General features: G+C 38.3%; 1 protein-coding gene across 1 annotated transcript; it reads left to right on the plus strand.

Moving 5' to 3' along the window:
- The first annotated feature begins 14,380 nt into the window (after positions 1-14,380).
- Positions 14,381-14,566, plus strand: LOC131922412 (keratin-associated protein 8-1). The gene has a single exon (XM_059277196.1). The coding sequence runs from the start codon at positions 14,381-14,383 to the stop codon at positions 14,564-14,566; it is 186 nt and encodes a 61-aa protein (XP_059133179.1).
- The last annotated feature ends 310 nt before the right edge of the window (positions 14,567-14,876 follow it).

Below are 14,876 nucleotides of genomic sequence, written 5' to 3' on the forward strand. Positions count from 1 at the left end.
ATCCACAGTCCCACAATTCCAGAATCAATAAAGGCATTGCCTTTGGCTTCCTTCTAGAACTTAAAGTCAAGTCTCCAATTGCTGAGGACAGTGTGCACTTCAGAAACAGGACTTGGAGGAATCAAGCTGGAACTGACCTAGGACCCTCCTCCCTGAGGCTGAGCGCTCATGGTATCTGAAGATGTCAGGCAAGTGCTAAGGGAAAAGAGCCATGCTGCCCTATTTCTTTTCTGTTTTCCCTTCTTCCCATCATACAGAAATTTATTCCTTCCTGATTGATACTGTCACGACCATTCTTTCTGGTCAATAACAGTATCATGCATTATACAATATGGTTTATAGCTTATAAATTGTGTGAATAGAATTGTATTTAAATCTGACAAATATCTTAGGAAACTGGCTTCATTTGAAGAAATTGCTAGTGATTAATGTGTCCCAATGGCTAAATATTAAGCAAATGGGAAAACAAGTCTTGAACTAACATACCAAAATGAAGTCACCTGATGCCCCACATGCCCACTATTTTGTCATTAATTAGAGAAAAAAAACATTAGTTATATACTTGCCAATTGGCCCCTAACTGACACTATCAATATCTTTTCAAGATGGTCATATGCTTGAAAAAATTTCTATCTATCTATCTATCTATCTATCTATCTATCTATCTATCTATCTATTTTTATTTCATTCATTAATTTATTTTACATCCTCTCCTCCCACTCCCTACCTCCACCTCCCTTCTGCCTCCCCTCAATCCACGCCTCCTCATGTTCCCTCAGAAAGGGGCAATTTAAATAATTATTCATCTCCGTTGTTAATCTCAGTGCCAACTCCTACGGTAATTCCTTTTCATTATGTCTAAGAAGTGGTGTCCGATTTTTGTTTCTAATGTTTCTGTTCCATTAACACTTCACCATTTCTTGCATAGATCCTTACTCCAGCTGTAGATCTATTCTGCCTGGAAGTTCTAATACCTCTTCAATAGATACATATAATAAGTTAAATATATAAAGAAAATCATGTAGTTAGTTCTCATAAGTTGTTTGTGTTTTTTAGATTTTCCTTATAGTTTTAAGGAAAAAGAGCAATCAGAAGCACACAAAAGCCCAATCTTTTCTCTAGGCTAAAGATTCTAGATAAAGGTTCCATACTCCCCATCCTGAAATGGGGAGTTTCATAATTCTTTGTTCTCTTATACCCTCTTCTAGAAAATTCCTACAGAGCCTTCAGAAGGTCTTACTCAACCTCTAGTAACTTCCTCTGTTTCAGTTTAGAAGTTAGAGCTCAGTTTATTATTATTGTTTTTATTGTACCAAGTCAGTCTCCCAGCTACAGGAACATACTTTTTTTCAGATGAAATTGAATGTATTAACTTGTTGCTACAGTAGGAGACCACACAACATAAGAACTGCAGGATGTCTTGATGGGAAGATGTCTTCAGGGGATTGTTATAGAGTTTGGACTTGGATTAGGTGGTCTGGAGGATGTTAAATTAAGAGGGGTACCACTTGGATTAGAAAATAGTTTTATATTTCCCTTGTAACTACCACAAATTTAACAGCTTAAGACAACACAGGTTCATTTTCTCACAGCTCTCGAGGTCAGGAGTTGAAAATGGTTCTTCCTTGACTCAGAGATCAAGTCACTGAAAAGTTAACATTCATTTCAGAGTTCCTAGAAGATAGTTGATTCCTTGATTTTCCAGTTTGTGTAGGGCGTCTACATTCTCAGCTTGTGCATCTCCACCCTTTTTAAAAGAGAGCTGTAAATCACTCCAAGATTCTAACACTGGACTCTCTGTCTTCTTACACTTACAAATATTCTTGTTATTCCATCTGGAGCAACCCAGATAAAGTACAATAACATCCCCATCTCAAGACCAGCCTGTTGCCAACCTTAATTCTCCTGGGTGATAAGCGTATTTGTAGGGATTAGAGTCCTTGCTCCCTTGAGAAACCATTACTCTGCCTACCTCAGGTACTGTCAGGAAGTGAACTTGAGCCTGTAATTGGTTTTGTTAATAATTTTTTTAAGAGATATAACAAAGCTCACACCAAAGTGGTGTAATCATTGCTGTGTTTGACATAGTGTTCTTGCTTTTCTTTATTTTTAGGAATGATTATAGAAAGGTCTTTACAAGGTTTGTGTTACTCTCTCATTGTTTCATACTGACCTCATCTGACCTGGAGTTCTAAAGGCTGCTTATGGGAAGAAGGGGACTATTACTCCCATTCCCACTGTCTCAGGGTGACCTTGTCTCATTTGAGCTCTGAAGGTTGTGCATGGATAGAAGGGAATGGAAACACTGATTTTAATTGTGTAAGAGTGGCCTCATTTGATTTGGAGTCTTCAAGTTTGTGCATGGGAAGAAAGGAATGGATGATCTATTTGACCATCAGTGTTGTAGGGCTCTTAGTGACTTTTCCCCTACCAGTGCCTCCATTAACCGACAACTCTGATTCTCTCAATGTGATGTGCACTTTGTAAATTCCTCCAGGACAAGCATCGTGTAATACTCATAATCATTTTATGCCCTTGCTAAATGTTAGTTGAAGCAATTTAATTATTTAAAAACTTTATAGAAAAAGTCAAATCCATTGCTACTTACAATTTAGTCTAGTGACAAGGCAAACAGACATCACACTTGTCCAGTGCAGCATCTTGGGAGCTTCTGCTGTAAAATTGGACTTTCCACTTTAACAAGATTCTCAGGTGATTTATGTGCACATAAAATTTGAGCACTGGCCCTGTCTTATTAATTTTTCATTCCAAAGGCAGGAGAGAGGAAGACACATCTCACTGTTGATTCTTAAAGTACTGGTGTATGCATTACCATGTTCATCAAAAAGATAATTTTCTTCTCAGAAATTATTTTTATTATACTTTTGTTCTGTTTTTGTTGCTATTACAGGAAAAACTAGATCATGTTATTCATTTCCATGGAGAGTATAGGAGTGCCACTTGTAGCCAGAGCAGGAGAGCCACGTATTAAATAAAAGAAAACATTTCTTGGTTCTAAGTCTTGCTAGGCAGGAGGCTCTTTGGGTATTCTATAAGACCTCTAAGCTTATTAAGTACTGTTGTCTCTGAAAATATGCTGTTGTTTCTTAGACAACAATTTCATTTTAGTGCGTTGTCTCTCAGCCTTCTGACATTATCTTTGAGAATGCCATTTGCTCTGTTATATACAGTTTATTTTTTTCTGTCTTTCTAACCATGCTCCTATCTTGGGAATCTTTTCTCCATGCATAACTTATTATTTCCAGTTGGAAGCTTCTATGTTTAAGACACTAGAATGCAACTTCAGTACTGTCAAATCTTTTCTTATGAACAGTTCAAAAGTGTGTGTGTGTGTGTGTGTGTGTGTGTGTGTGTGTGTATGTACAGGTGTGTGTGTGTACAGATGTGTGTGTATAGACGTGTGTGTGTGTGTGTGTGTGTGTGTGTGTATAGGTGTGTGTATGTGTACAGGTATGTGAAGGCCAGAAGTCGACCTCAGTTGCCAGTCCTCAGGAGCATTCATTACCTTGTGTTGTAAGACAAAGTCTCACTGGAATTAGTCAGGTCGTGTATGGTGGCTATAGAACGAGCTCTGGGATCCATCTGTCTCCGTGCTTCCTCTGTTCTGTGATGACAAGCACAAGCGACCCTGCCCAGCTCTTTCGCATGGGTTTTGGAGCTAACCTCAGCTAGTCATGCTTGCACGGCAACACTTTACTAACCCAACGCTCTCCCAACCACGGCAATCTTAAATTGTAAGAGAAGCTTTGGCATACTAGTTACGGTCTTAGTTTTCAGAGTTAGATTGTAAATTTATTTCCATGATGCATTTTGGCCAGTGCAGGTTATGAAGGAATGATGCTGGCAGTTGACAGAGCTTGCCATTGTACTTGCTGTTTGCTGAGTATATGGCCATTGTCTGAAGAATCCTGAGAGGGATAATTCAGATGCTTTCCAGAGGCCAATGAATGGTTAATTAATGTCAAACTCCATTCAAAAGTGAGCCTGTCTTAGAACATTTCAAACAACCTTACTAACTAACTCAGCTTGTGGGTCTAGCTTTACATTCATTTTCAGTGTCTGGCTCAAGTACCACATTTATCCCGTAGAAGAAGACCTTAGCTCTCCCAGTTCCATCTAAGAATAAGATGGATGTAAAGAGAGACAATCTTAAGTTACTCATGATAAAAAGCTTGCAGCCAAAAAAGAAATACCTTTTTCATGTTCGTATGAATCACATGTGAGGTTTTCCCCCCCGCAGGAGTCAGGGAGTCTTATTTCACACCCAGGCATTGTTGTGGTGTTGTGTTATTTCTTAAGAAAACCACAGGACTTCTACATCAAATAGTAAGCTTTACTAATGAAGCTCTTGCTTAATAATTAATGAACTAGCCTCACCAATGTGGTTAGCTCCCAAAGCGCTGAGGTATGGAAATGGTCTCTCAAATTAGCATCTAGTTTTGGTCAGCAGTTTCTGATCCTATCAAGTCACCTGACACATTTTTGGCATATGGCCCAGTAATCATAGTCTCATGTAGCACACATAGACACACAGACACAGACACAGACACACACAGATAGAGAGGAGAAAGAGAGAGAGAGAGAGAGAGAGAGACAGAGAGAGAGACAGAGAGAGACAGAGAGAGACAGAGACAGAGAGACAGAGACAGAGAGAGATACACACAAAGACAGAGAGTCTCATGTAGCCCAAACTGGCCTTGAATTGCTATAAACCGAAGGATGCCTTTAGCCTCCTGGTCCTCCTGCTTCCGCCTCCCAGTGCTGGGATCACAGGAGTGTAGCATCATTCCCGATTTGACAGTTATATTTGCCTTGATGGCACTTTGACTTCAGTTCTATTGACAGTTGAGCCAGATAAGCCTTGTTGAAGAGAGTGGCCCTGCACATTTCAGGACAGTTTGAAGGAGCTATAGCTTCTACACATTGTACACTAAGTAACACACTCCTTTCTCCCAGTCTTGACCAAAATGCCTCTAGACATTGTAAACATCTTGAGGAGAGCAAACTTGCTGTAAATCAGATCACCTCTCCTTAATAAGCCTGGTATGACTATATTTCTTTTTAGTACTTCACTATTTTACATTTTGTTAGAGAGGGTGTCTTCAGATGCCTTACCACAGGGAGCTGTGACTCGCTCTAGGTATAACTAAATCCACCTTGGTGAGAATCACCTGGTTGTCCCATAAGAAGGAAGCTTTCTTGGTTTTACTCCACACCCATAGAAGCAGAATACACAGAAATAGAACTGAGAAACATTCATTTCTAAACAGCATCTTGGGAGATGCTTCTGCAGGCTAGCATTTTAAAACTATGGTGGTGCTCTTGTGCTATAGTATGCATGATATGGTTTCAGCAATTCTTCTCTGCTCTTCACATCACTGCTTTCTCTGTTAAAGGAATGGGAGGTGGGAGTTCATTAGTTGGTCTTCGCAGGATCGTAATGAAGTGAGCTAAAGCACATCCCACAGTGACATGCCTAAGTGAACAACTTATAATGACAGAAGGTTGAATTGTAATCTTGGCTGGTCTGTGACTGTGATGGGAGACTCATACAGTGCATAAAGTGAGAAGTCCCAGGAGGTCAGCTCATCTCATTTTTCAGTTGAGAAACTTGAGCCCTAAAAAGTAATTTGCCTACATTCTCACAGCAAGTGAACGGCCCACTTAGGCCTAGCCTATTCTTTCACGAATTAATTCAATTAATATTTACTGAAAAACCTGCATTGAGGCCAGTAGAGATCCAGACACGAGGAAATCCATAGTAATTAAAAACATTACTTTTGTTCCAATTGAAATAAGCAGGTAGATGTTAGGCCCACCAGTAATGCTTAAGTGGTGGCTGTGATAAGTAACTCATGTGTGAGAAAGATGGAAGTCTGATGTGAGACTATATGTAAATGCTAGCTGAGGGGGCTGGAAAAGCATATCAAAGGAAGTGGCCGAGTTGGTATTTGAAGGTTGCAGAGATAAAAACAGTTCCTCACAGAGCAAACACCATGTGCCAAATCTTTAGAATGAGCAGATGCATGGTAGGTCTGAAGGACTAAAACATAGGGAAAGTTTTGTTTCTCTCTCTCTCTCTCTCTCTCTCTCTCTCTCTCTCTCTCTCTCTCTCTCTCTCTCTCTCTCTCTATCTCTCTCTCTATCTCTATCTCTATCTCTATCTCTGGATGAGCGAGATCACTATGCAGGCCTGGCTGGCTGGAACTAACTATGTAGACCAGATGGCTTCCAACTCCCAGAGACTAGCCTGTCTCTGCCTCTGTGAATGCTGGGATTAAAGATGCATACCTCCATGCCTTGCCCAAACACAAGACATCTTAAGTAGTATAAATTAGAGACTTTTCTATAACCATAAACATGAAGTTATAATTTTTATTCTATGAGTAGTAGATATTACTGAAATACTTTTTGTTTTCTAAGAGTGCTATTAACTTATTTTTCTGTTTTATTCAAGTGTATTCCTTCTCTAAGTTGTTAGGAGTTTATTTATTTATGATTTTACCATGAAAAGCTGTTGAACATTGTCAGATTTATTTTCAACATCTGTTTTGATGGTCAAGTGACCTGCATCCTTCACTCCACTAATGGCATATACCACATGTATTTGTGTAATGGAACCAATTTTGTTCTCTGGTATATGGTGTTTGTATAAAGCTGTTGAACTGAATTTTCTAGGACTTTACTTAGTAGTTACACTTCTGTGAACATTGGTTTATAATTTTCATGGCATATGGAACCTTTCCTGGCTTCCCTGTTGGGGTGACATTGGCTTTGATAAATGAGTGTGGAAGCGTTCCTTCCACTTCAGTTTGGGGGAGAGTTTGAGAGATTTGGAGAGAGTTTGAGAAGCATTGCTGTCCACTGTTCTTCAAGAGTGAAGTCATCTTCTTCTGTATTTCATTTTTTGGGGGAGATATTTTACTATGATTTGCTCTTATTTTTCATTATTGAAGCATTCATGTTTTGTCTTTCTTTCCTATTTTTGTTAGATTACGTGCCATAGGAATTAACCTACTCCTTCTAGATTATCCAATCTTTTGACCTATAATTGTTCATAGCAGATTTTAGGATTGTATATTTCTGTGTTATCAGTCATAATAACTTTTCTTGCATTTCTCATTTTATGTAAATCTTCTCTTTTATTGTCGAGACAAAGATCTTTCAGTTTTATCTTGCAAAAATATTTCATTGATGTTTCTAGATGACTTCATTTACTTATACTTCAAACATTATTTCCTTTTTTCTACCAGCTTTGTACTTAGTTTGATTTTCTCATTCCTTGACATAGTAGTTGATTTGTGTTTTTTAATGTAGAGTTTATTTCTATAAACTTTTCTCTTACTAATCTGTTTGTTGTATCCCACATTTTTATTGTTTCTAATGTCACTGTCTCAGTGGAAGCGGGCATACTTAATTTTCACCTATTTGTGATTGTTTTTATCTCAGTTTTCTTCCATCATCAATTTCTAATTGTATACTACTGGTAATGGAAAATTAATTAATATAATTTGAGTCATCCCAAGGTTGCTAAAACTTGCTTTGAGTTCTAACAGTTGATTTGTTCCAGAGAATGCCCTGTGTGTGCTTGCGAGCAAATTCTATTCTGCTGCTGCTAAATGGAGTTCAGCATATGCCTGTTAGTCCATTTGGTCTAAAGAAGAGTTTAGATCTGATGGTTCCTCATTGGTTTCCCAATCAAATGGTCTGCTCACTGTTGAAATGGGATATTAAAAGTCTTCTACTGTGATTATATTGACACCTATTTCTCCCTTTGGATCTGTTAATATTTCCTTTATATATTTAAGAGCTCTTATGGTGTGTATAGATGTATTAATGAGGGCTAAATATCTTAATTTTAACACAGCTGAACTTCCTTTCATGTCACAGTTCTTAGCATAAACAATGTTCATTGTGATAGAACTGAGCCTGTTTCTATTCCCTGTGTTTTCCACTTGCTTATTTTCATCTCTTATTTTCAGTCCAACTGTGTTCCTAGAAGTAAAGAGACTCTCTTATAGATAGTAAATACTTGGGTCTTGCTTGGTGTTCATTCAGCTTTGCTGTGTCTTTCGGCTGGAGTTTAATCCCTTTACATTTAACACAATTGTTACAATTGCCTAGGCACTGCTTTCTGTCTGTTTTATAGGTTCTTCGTTCATTTCTGGCTCTCTTTGTTACCTAATGTTTGTTTTCTTGCTTTGATTCTTCCTTCCTTCTTTTTCTATAAGTACACTTTTCTGTAGGTACTCTTTTGTGTTAGGAGGGTTACATAAAACAATATTTTAACTGGCATTAAAACTTTGATCTTACACAAATGCTTGGCATCTTTCCTCTCCTTTTATGTTTTTGATGTAAATATTTACAACTTTTCATATTGCATAACCACTGCAAATTATGTGGCTAAAGTTCTTTTTAACATTTTTATATTTTAACCTCTATCTCAGAGTTATAATACCATTACCACACTTGTAATACTAGAGTGCTCTGAATTAAACAGTGTGCTATGTTTTACCAGGTAGTCTTATACTTTCATATGTTTTCATATTTATAATTAATATCCTTTGATTTATGCTGGAAAAACTCCCTTTAGCATTTCTTGTAAGTATTTCTTGGCAACAGATCATTTGAAATTATCCCATTGGTGAAGGCTGCTAAGGTCATTGAAAAGCAGGTCATTGGAAGCCTCAGTAGATTGTGCCAAGTCACCGATTTTGACAGTTCCTGGCTCCCTTAGTTCCCAGCTGTTTCTCCCTAGTGATGTAGTGAGTCAGCACTACAGCAAGCCCTTTGAGGGGCTGTGGCCTCAGAATTTATTTCATCTGTCTTCCCATGACAGGACCCCAGAGGCTTGGAAGTTGTCTCCTGGTCTTAAATTGTGCAAGTTGAGGGGATGGGATGCGATGAACAAAACAAAACTATTGCTTCTACTCTTTTATTTTTCAGTATTGGTTTTCATTTTTTAATTTATTTTCATTTAATTTTTTTAAACTTTTGAGATTATAACATAATTACATAATTTCTTCCTTCCTTTCTTTCCCTCCAGACTTTCTTATATACCCTCCCTTGTTCTCTTTCTAATTTATAGCCCTGTTTTCTTTGTTGTAAGTATATACATACATATACATGTATGTATTAAAATATATACATACAATCTGCTCAGTCTGTTTAATGTTACTGATTTATATACATTTTCATGGCCGACCACTTGGTATGGAATTACCAATTGGTGTACTCTTCCCTGGGGAAGACTATTTCTGTCATTCCCAGTATTCTGTAGTTCCCTGTAGTTCTTTGTGTACTATTGGGGCCTCATGGGCTTCTTCCTTCCATGCTAGCTCATCTATTGGTGGTGTCCTGTTCAGTTCATGTTTAAGAAACTATGTTGATGAAACTTTATGGGTGTAGCTTCTGAAACTGCTAGGAGACACAATCTCACAGCAAGCTCCCTGGTCCTCTGGCTTTTACAGTCTTTCCACTTCAGCTTCCAAAATGATTCCTGAGCCTTAGGTTCGGGAATTGTGTTGAGGAAGGTATCACTTGGGCTGGGCTCCACAACTCTGCATTTTGATTGGTTGCATTTTCCTATAATGGTCTCTGTTGCAAAGAGAAGTTCCTTTGATAAAGGGTTAGGAGTACACTTATTTCTGGGCATAATGACAAATATTTAGAATGTAATTAGAAACCATGCTGGTTTAATAAAGTGATGGGTGTTTCTAATCTTTTTACCTCATTACCCTCAGGGTTTTGTCTCTAACATGTTGCCAAAGGTTCTTAAATAGTCTCCTGAGTTATTCTAATACAATTTGTAGATAGCTAATTTTGGTTGGTGTATGTATATGTGTGTGTGGTGATGGGGAAAAGACAGGGATATAATACTCTGCTATTTATTCTCACGTTACTGTATTGAAATCTTTTGAAGTGTGTGTGTGTGTGTGTGTGTGTGTGTGTGTGTGTGTGTGTATGTGTGCCTGTGCCTAACATAATAAAACTTCTTTGTTGTCTAAACATTTTGGCTGTAGGTAGCAGATTAAGAAAGTAACTTTATGTCTTCTTTTAAAAACTGTTATTAATATATTTTTATAACCCATTGAATGCAATGCTATAACCCATTGAATGCTGCCTATATATTTATCTGTGTAGATCCATCTGTTGGAGCATGGCCAACTTGGCCAGGTCGGTGACCAAATCCTCCCTCAAAAAACCCAAACAAACAAAACCCCAAAGCCCTGACTCTCTTTCCCCTAGCAGCCACTAACTGTCAGTAGCTCCTGGACTGGGGATAGGGACTTGTGAACACCACCATGTTGGGGTGTTTATTGGCCTCATCTTGTGCAATCAATCACCATGAGTGCAATGGCCCTGTTATGTCCAGATGACATTCAAAGCAGTTCTTTCTGACTGCCTCTTCAGCACTGGCCTTCATTTATCCTTCGTCTACACCTCAGAGTCTGTTGAACTGTTAGTGACTTCCAGAAGGCACCTCCTTATCATTAGTTTACATCATCTTAGGGAATTTTTTTATTAAGAAATTTTTTATTCATTTTACATACCAATCACAGATCCCCCTCTTCTCTCCTCCTGCCCCTCCAGCATTCTCCCCCTAAATCAATCCCCATCTCCTCCTCCAACAAGGTATGGCCTCCCATGGGAAGTCAGCAGAGCCTGATACACTCAGTAGAGGCAGGTCCAAGCCCCTCCCCCTGCCTCAAGTCTGTGAGGTGTCCCACCATAGGTAGTAGGCTCCAAAAAGCCAGCTCATGCACCAGAGATGGATTCTTATCCTACCGCCGGGGGGCCCTTAAGCAGATCAAGCTACACAACTGTGAATTTGCTTTCAACTGTTTATTTTTTTGGAATGTTACCTAGATCCAACTATTTCCCTTATCTGTGTTCACTAGTAAAATACCAGTTTCAAGACAAAGTTAATGCATTTATTCTTCCATGATGGAACTTTCCTGGTCGGTCTCCACTACTTTAGCTAGAATTCTCTCCTTTTGTCCTTTTAGAGTAGGATATATAACACGAATTTCATTTATTGATCATTTCCAGTGTAGTTACCATTTCTCACCCTTTTTTTTTCTTTTTTACAATTTCTAGCATTTAACAATTACCGGGAATTCAAGAGATGTTCAGTTTTTGTCTTTTTAAATACATGTTTGCTTATTGAAAGATAAATTTTGTATTCTAGGATGACCACTGTCCTATATACTAAAGCTCATTTAGTAGACTGAGAATGTTCTCCAGTAGTAAAACATTTGTCTAACATGGTCAAGGTCCTAAGTTTGATTCCCAGTACCAGAAAAACAGCAAACCCCAAAACATTACCTTCTAATTGTATCATATTTTTAAGGAACTAATATACTGACTAGAACCATTACATTTGAAGGTGATGATACTTAGACATATTTGAACTGCTTCCTCCTCTGAAAATCATGTATATATATTTTTCCTTTGGAGAAGAGCAAGGAACAGGATTTCCTCCTCATCTTTATTCAGATTAAACTTTATTTTAAATCAAAGAAGAGGACTAAAAATGAAATAAAGCTATTGATTACACATAGTTTTAGGAATGCCATTAAATGAGAAAAACATCCTGAGCTTTATGCAAATGACAACCCAGCATATGTGAATATATTTTTCTCTTCCTAAGACCCCCGTATGGAATGAGTCTGTTGAGGAGGAGGTTGAGGGGTGACATTTGAGCTGAGCTTGGGTTGGATTAGTGCTGATTAGTGTGGATTAGTTTGAATTAGTTCAGATTCCTTCTTGAGTTTCCTACAACTCATTGGAAGGCACTAGGAAGTCCAAAGAGATTTCTTTCGGGGTCTGACTAAGGAGAAGTGAAAGAGAAGTAAACTTAACTGGGACTGGAAGGATGGATTGCTGTGGTTCTCAGCCACTTACGTGTCCATCAAAGCTACTTCATGTAGGAATAGCATTCTCCTCTCAGCAGCTCTGCCAGCTGGCCTGGAGCATGTGTTGTGAGCATTCATGGCTAAAGATTATATCTTGGGATGTATCTTTTCCATGACATCAAGTCCAGGAAGATAGAGGGAAGAGCTTGAAGTGATAGAGCCAGAAGCTCATTTATGGAGAAGAAAAATAGAGACATTTGTTAGGCAGCTCAGTAGTAAAAACAGTATTTGCTCCTGAATTTTCTAACATTTGTCGTTTTTGTTGGCATTTAAATTCTTTGTGGTGATTTACCTTTGCACTGATTTTGTATTTATATTGTTTTCCTGTTCACAAGGAAGGCTCTCAATATGTACAAAGTTCAGGCTCTGTGAAACATGGATTCTCCTTGAAAATCACATATCAGAACAAAGCTTTTATATATTCAATTAGGTTGAGTTGCCTATTATTTTAAAAAAAAATGACTTGTTGAGAAACAATGTTATTTCCCTAAAGTTTTCTCTTTACATTATTTTCTGTATAAATTGTGGATAGAATTCAAGCTGTGTTTTCTAAGCAGGGCATATGGTTCTTTAAAAAGACAGCAAATATAAATTCTTTATTCACCATTATTACGCATATACAAAGCTATATATTATACCATCAAGGGCAAAAATCAGCATGTGTCAGATTGGGTAGGTGGGTGGTGGGGGAGAGGAATGTATTTAATTAGGCTTTTATGATTGAACCTTGGCATTGATTCAAATATTTTTTCTTGTTATACAATGTATTTTTGTTTAATTCTTTCCCCAATGTTACCTACATTTTTGTTATTAAATGCAGCAATATGATAAAGGTTGCAGTATAATATAACTCGTTCTAAGGTCTTTAGGGAATGCTTTTCTGTCTAGTATCTTTACATGTAGCAATGAAACTAATTGTAATTTTCTGGCCCTTTTTAGTTGTACATCACATGAAGGATTTGATTTTAAGTTCTGAATCACCATAGGCAGCCCCTTGCTTTATGAAGTAGGGTGGTGGGGCAACTCTGTGGGTGTTTTCAAAATTGCCTCTGCTGTAATTAAACAATTAGTGGTTAGAACACTGGCATGGCTTTGAGTTTCTCTAAGAGTCTCATTTTGTCCTTGGAATGAATGTATGCCCCCTTACTGCTGATAGAATGGAGTCACTTCTGGGATATTAAGTAAAGTCTAGGGGCTGGTGTATAACACATGTCTGCTTTGTACCATCTAGGTTGACTCTGCTCTGTTTTCTGTTTCATGCTATGTGCCCTCATCTGTGATACTTTCTTTAAGTCCCATACAAAGTTCTATGAAGGGAAATTTCCATGCAAGCATTGGGGGAATGATTTACCAGGTCATGTTCAGTCCAAAACAGTTTTGATAAATCTGATCCTGCCTCCAGTTCTTATTTGTAGGCTATATCTCTATTTAAAGGGGAATGGTCTAGGTTCCCCATCCTAGAATACATAATCATTCTAAAACTGAAGCAACAGTGAGTTCATATTATCACTTGACACTTTATAAAATCATCATTTTTTTTCAAGTAAAATGCTTTTATTGGATCTAGTAGAATAATAGTCTTTATTTTAGGACAAAAATTTCCATTTTCCCCTGTTTTTGCCATGTTACTTCTTTTAATATTTACCTGAAATAGTGTATCAGATCAGCAAATCACTGGTTTGACATTTAGTATTAGGATTAATCAACAAATTATACTTTGATGTTACCAATTTTTAATTGCAGAGGTGGTATAGACATGTACTACTAGATACAATTCTGATGGGATCTATAAAATTAACTTTTCTGCAGAGTTTAGTTTCCTGTACCGATTGGCTATAGATGAAGGAAGGTCTGTGGTGGGTGGAGAGAGAGAGAGAGAGAGAGAGAGAGAGAGAGAGAGAGAGAGAGAGAGAGAGAGAGAGAGAGAGAGAGAATTATTGAAACCAGCAAACGCTAAGAGATTCTCTGATTTTTTTTTATTTTGAGACAAACTCATGAATTATTATTTGACTTCAAATGTCCAACACCTATCTACTGAAAACCAGCCCTGGTATAAGTTCAGAGCACAAGATGACTGCGTTAGAGTTAACAACATTGGAATCTTTCTTGGCGTTACAAAGCCTGCTTACTGAAATTACATATAGGGTCGGTAAGACCAAGGGCTTTGAAGTCCCGCAATAACCCCCTTTGGAAGGCACGTAATTTGTTTGATGGAATCGTCTCCTTGCGTTATATCACACAAAAGCTTTCGTAAAGACTCTTAAGCAAGAGCACAGCAAATTAACGAGCTTTGTGTCATGCAAATTGATGTCAAGAATGAAAATGAAGGCCTTGTATTTTTTCAAGCCCCACCCCTTAGTCAGGGTATATAAAGACGGTCTGAGACTAGAGAATCCATCACACTCACTCCCCTCCTACCTAAGCCTTCCACTCCTCACATCATGTACTACACCGACTTTGAAGGCTCTGTCTTCCCAGGGTGCTACTGGGGCAGCTATGGCTACCCTCTGGGGTACAGTGTTGGCTGTGGCTATGGTAGCACCTACTCTCCAGTGGGCTATGGCCTTGGCTATGGCTACAATGGCTGTGGAGCTTACAGAAGATACTGGCCATATGCTCTCTACTGATGTGCCGTGATCTCCCTGGCGTAGACTCATCTCTCTTCGTGAAGGCTGAGTGGCACCTCCAGGCTCCAGCTTTACCTTCTTCTTTCATCCTCACTTGCTCATCCACCTCTTCCCAGAAGCTGTTTTTCAGATCTTACAACTGAGTCTCAAGCAAAGGAACTGAAAATCTAGATGATGCCTCAAGCTGCCTTCTCTGGATCCTGTTTCTTGGGACTTTTTCAGAAGCTTGGCAATCATCATGGCATGCTTTGCTTTTGAATTTTTCAGGACTCTCCTGATTCCCTGTCATGGTGAACTTGAGGAAGTGTCT

This window comes from Peromyscus eremicus, chromosome 12, assembly GCF_949786415.1.
Source record: "Peromyscus eremicus chromosome 12, PerEre_H2_v1, whole genome shotgun sequence".
Classification (NCBI taxonomy): Eukaryota; Metazoa; Chordata; class Mammalia; order Rodentia; family Cricetidae; genus Peromyscus; species Peromyscus eremicus.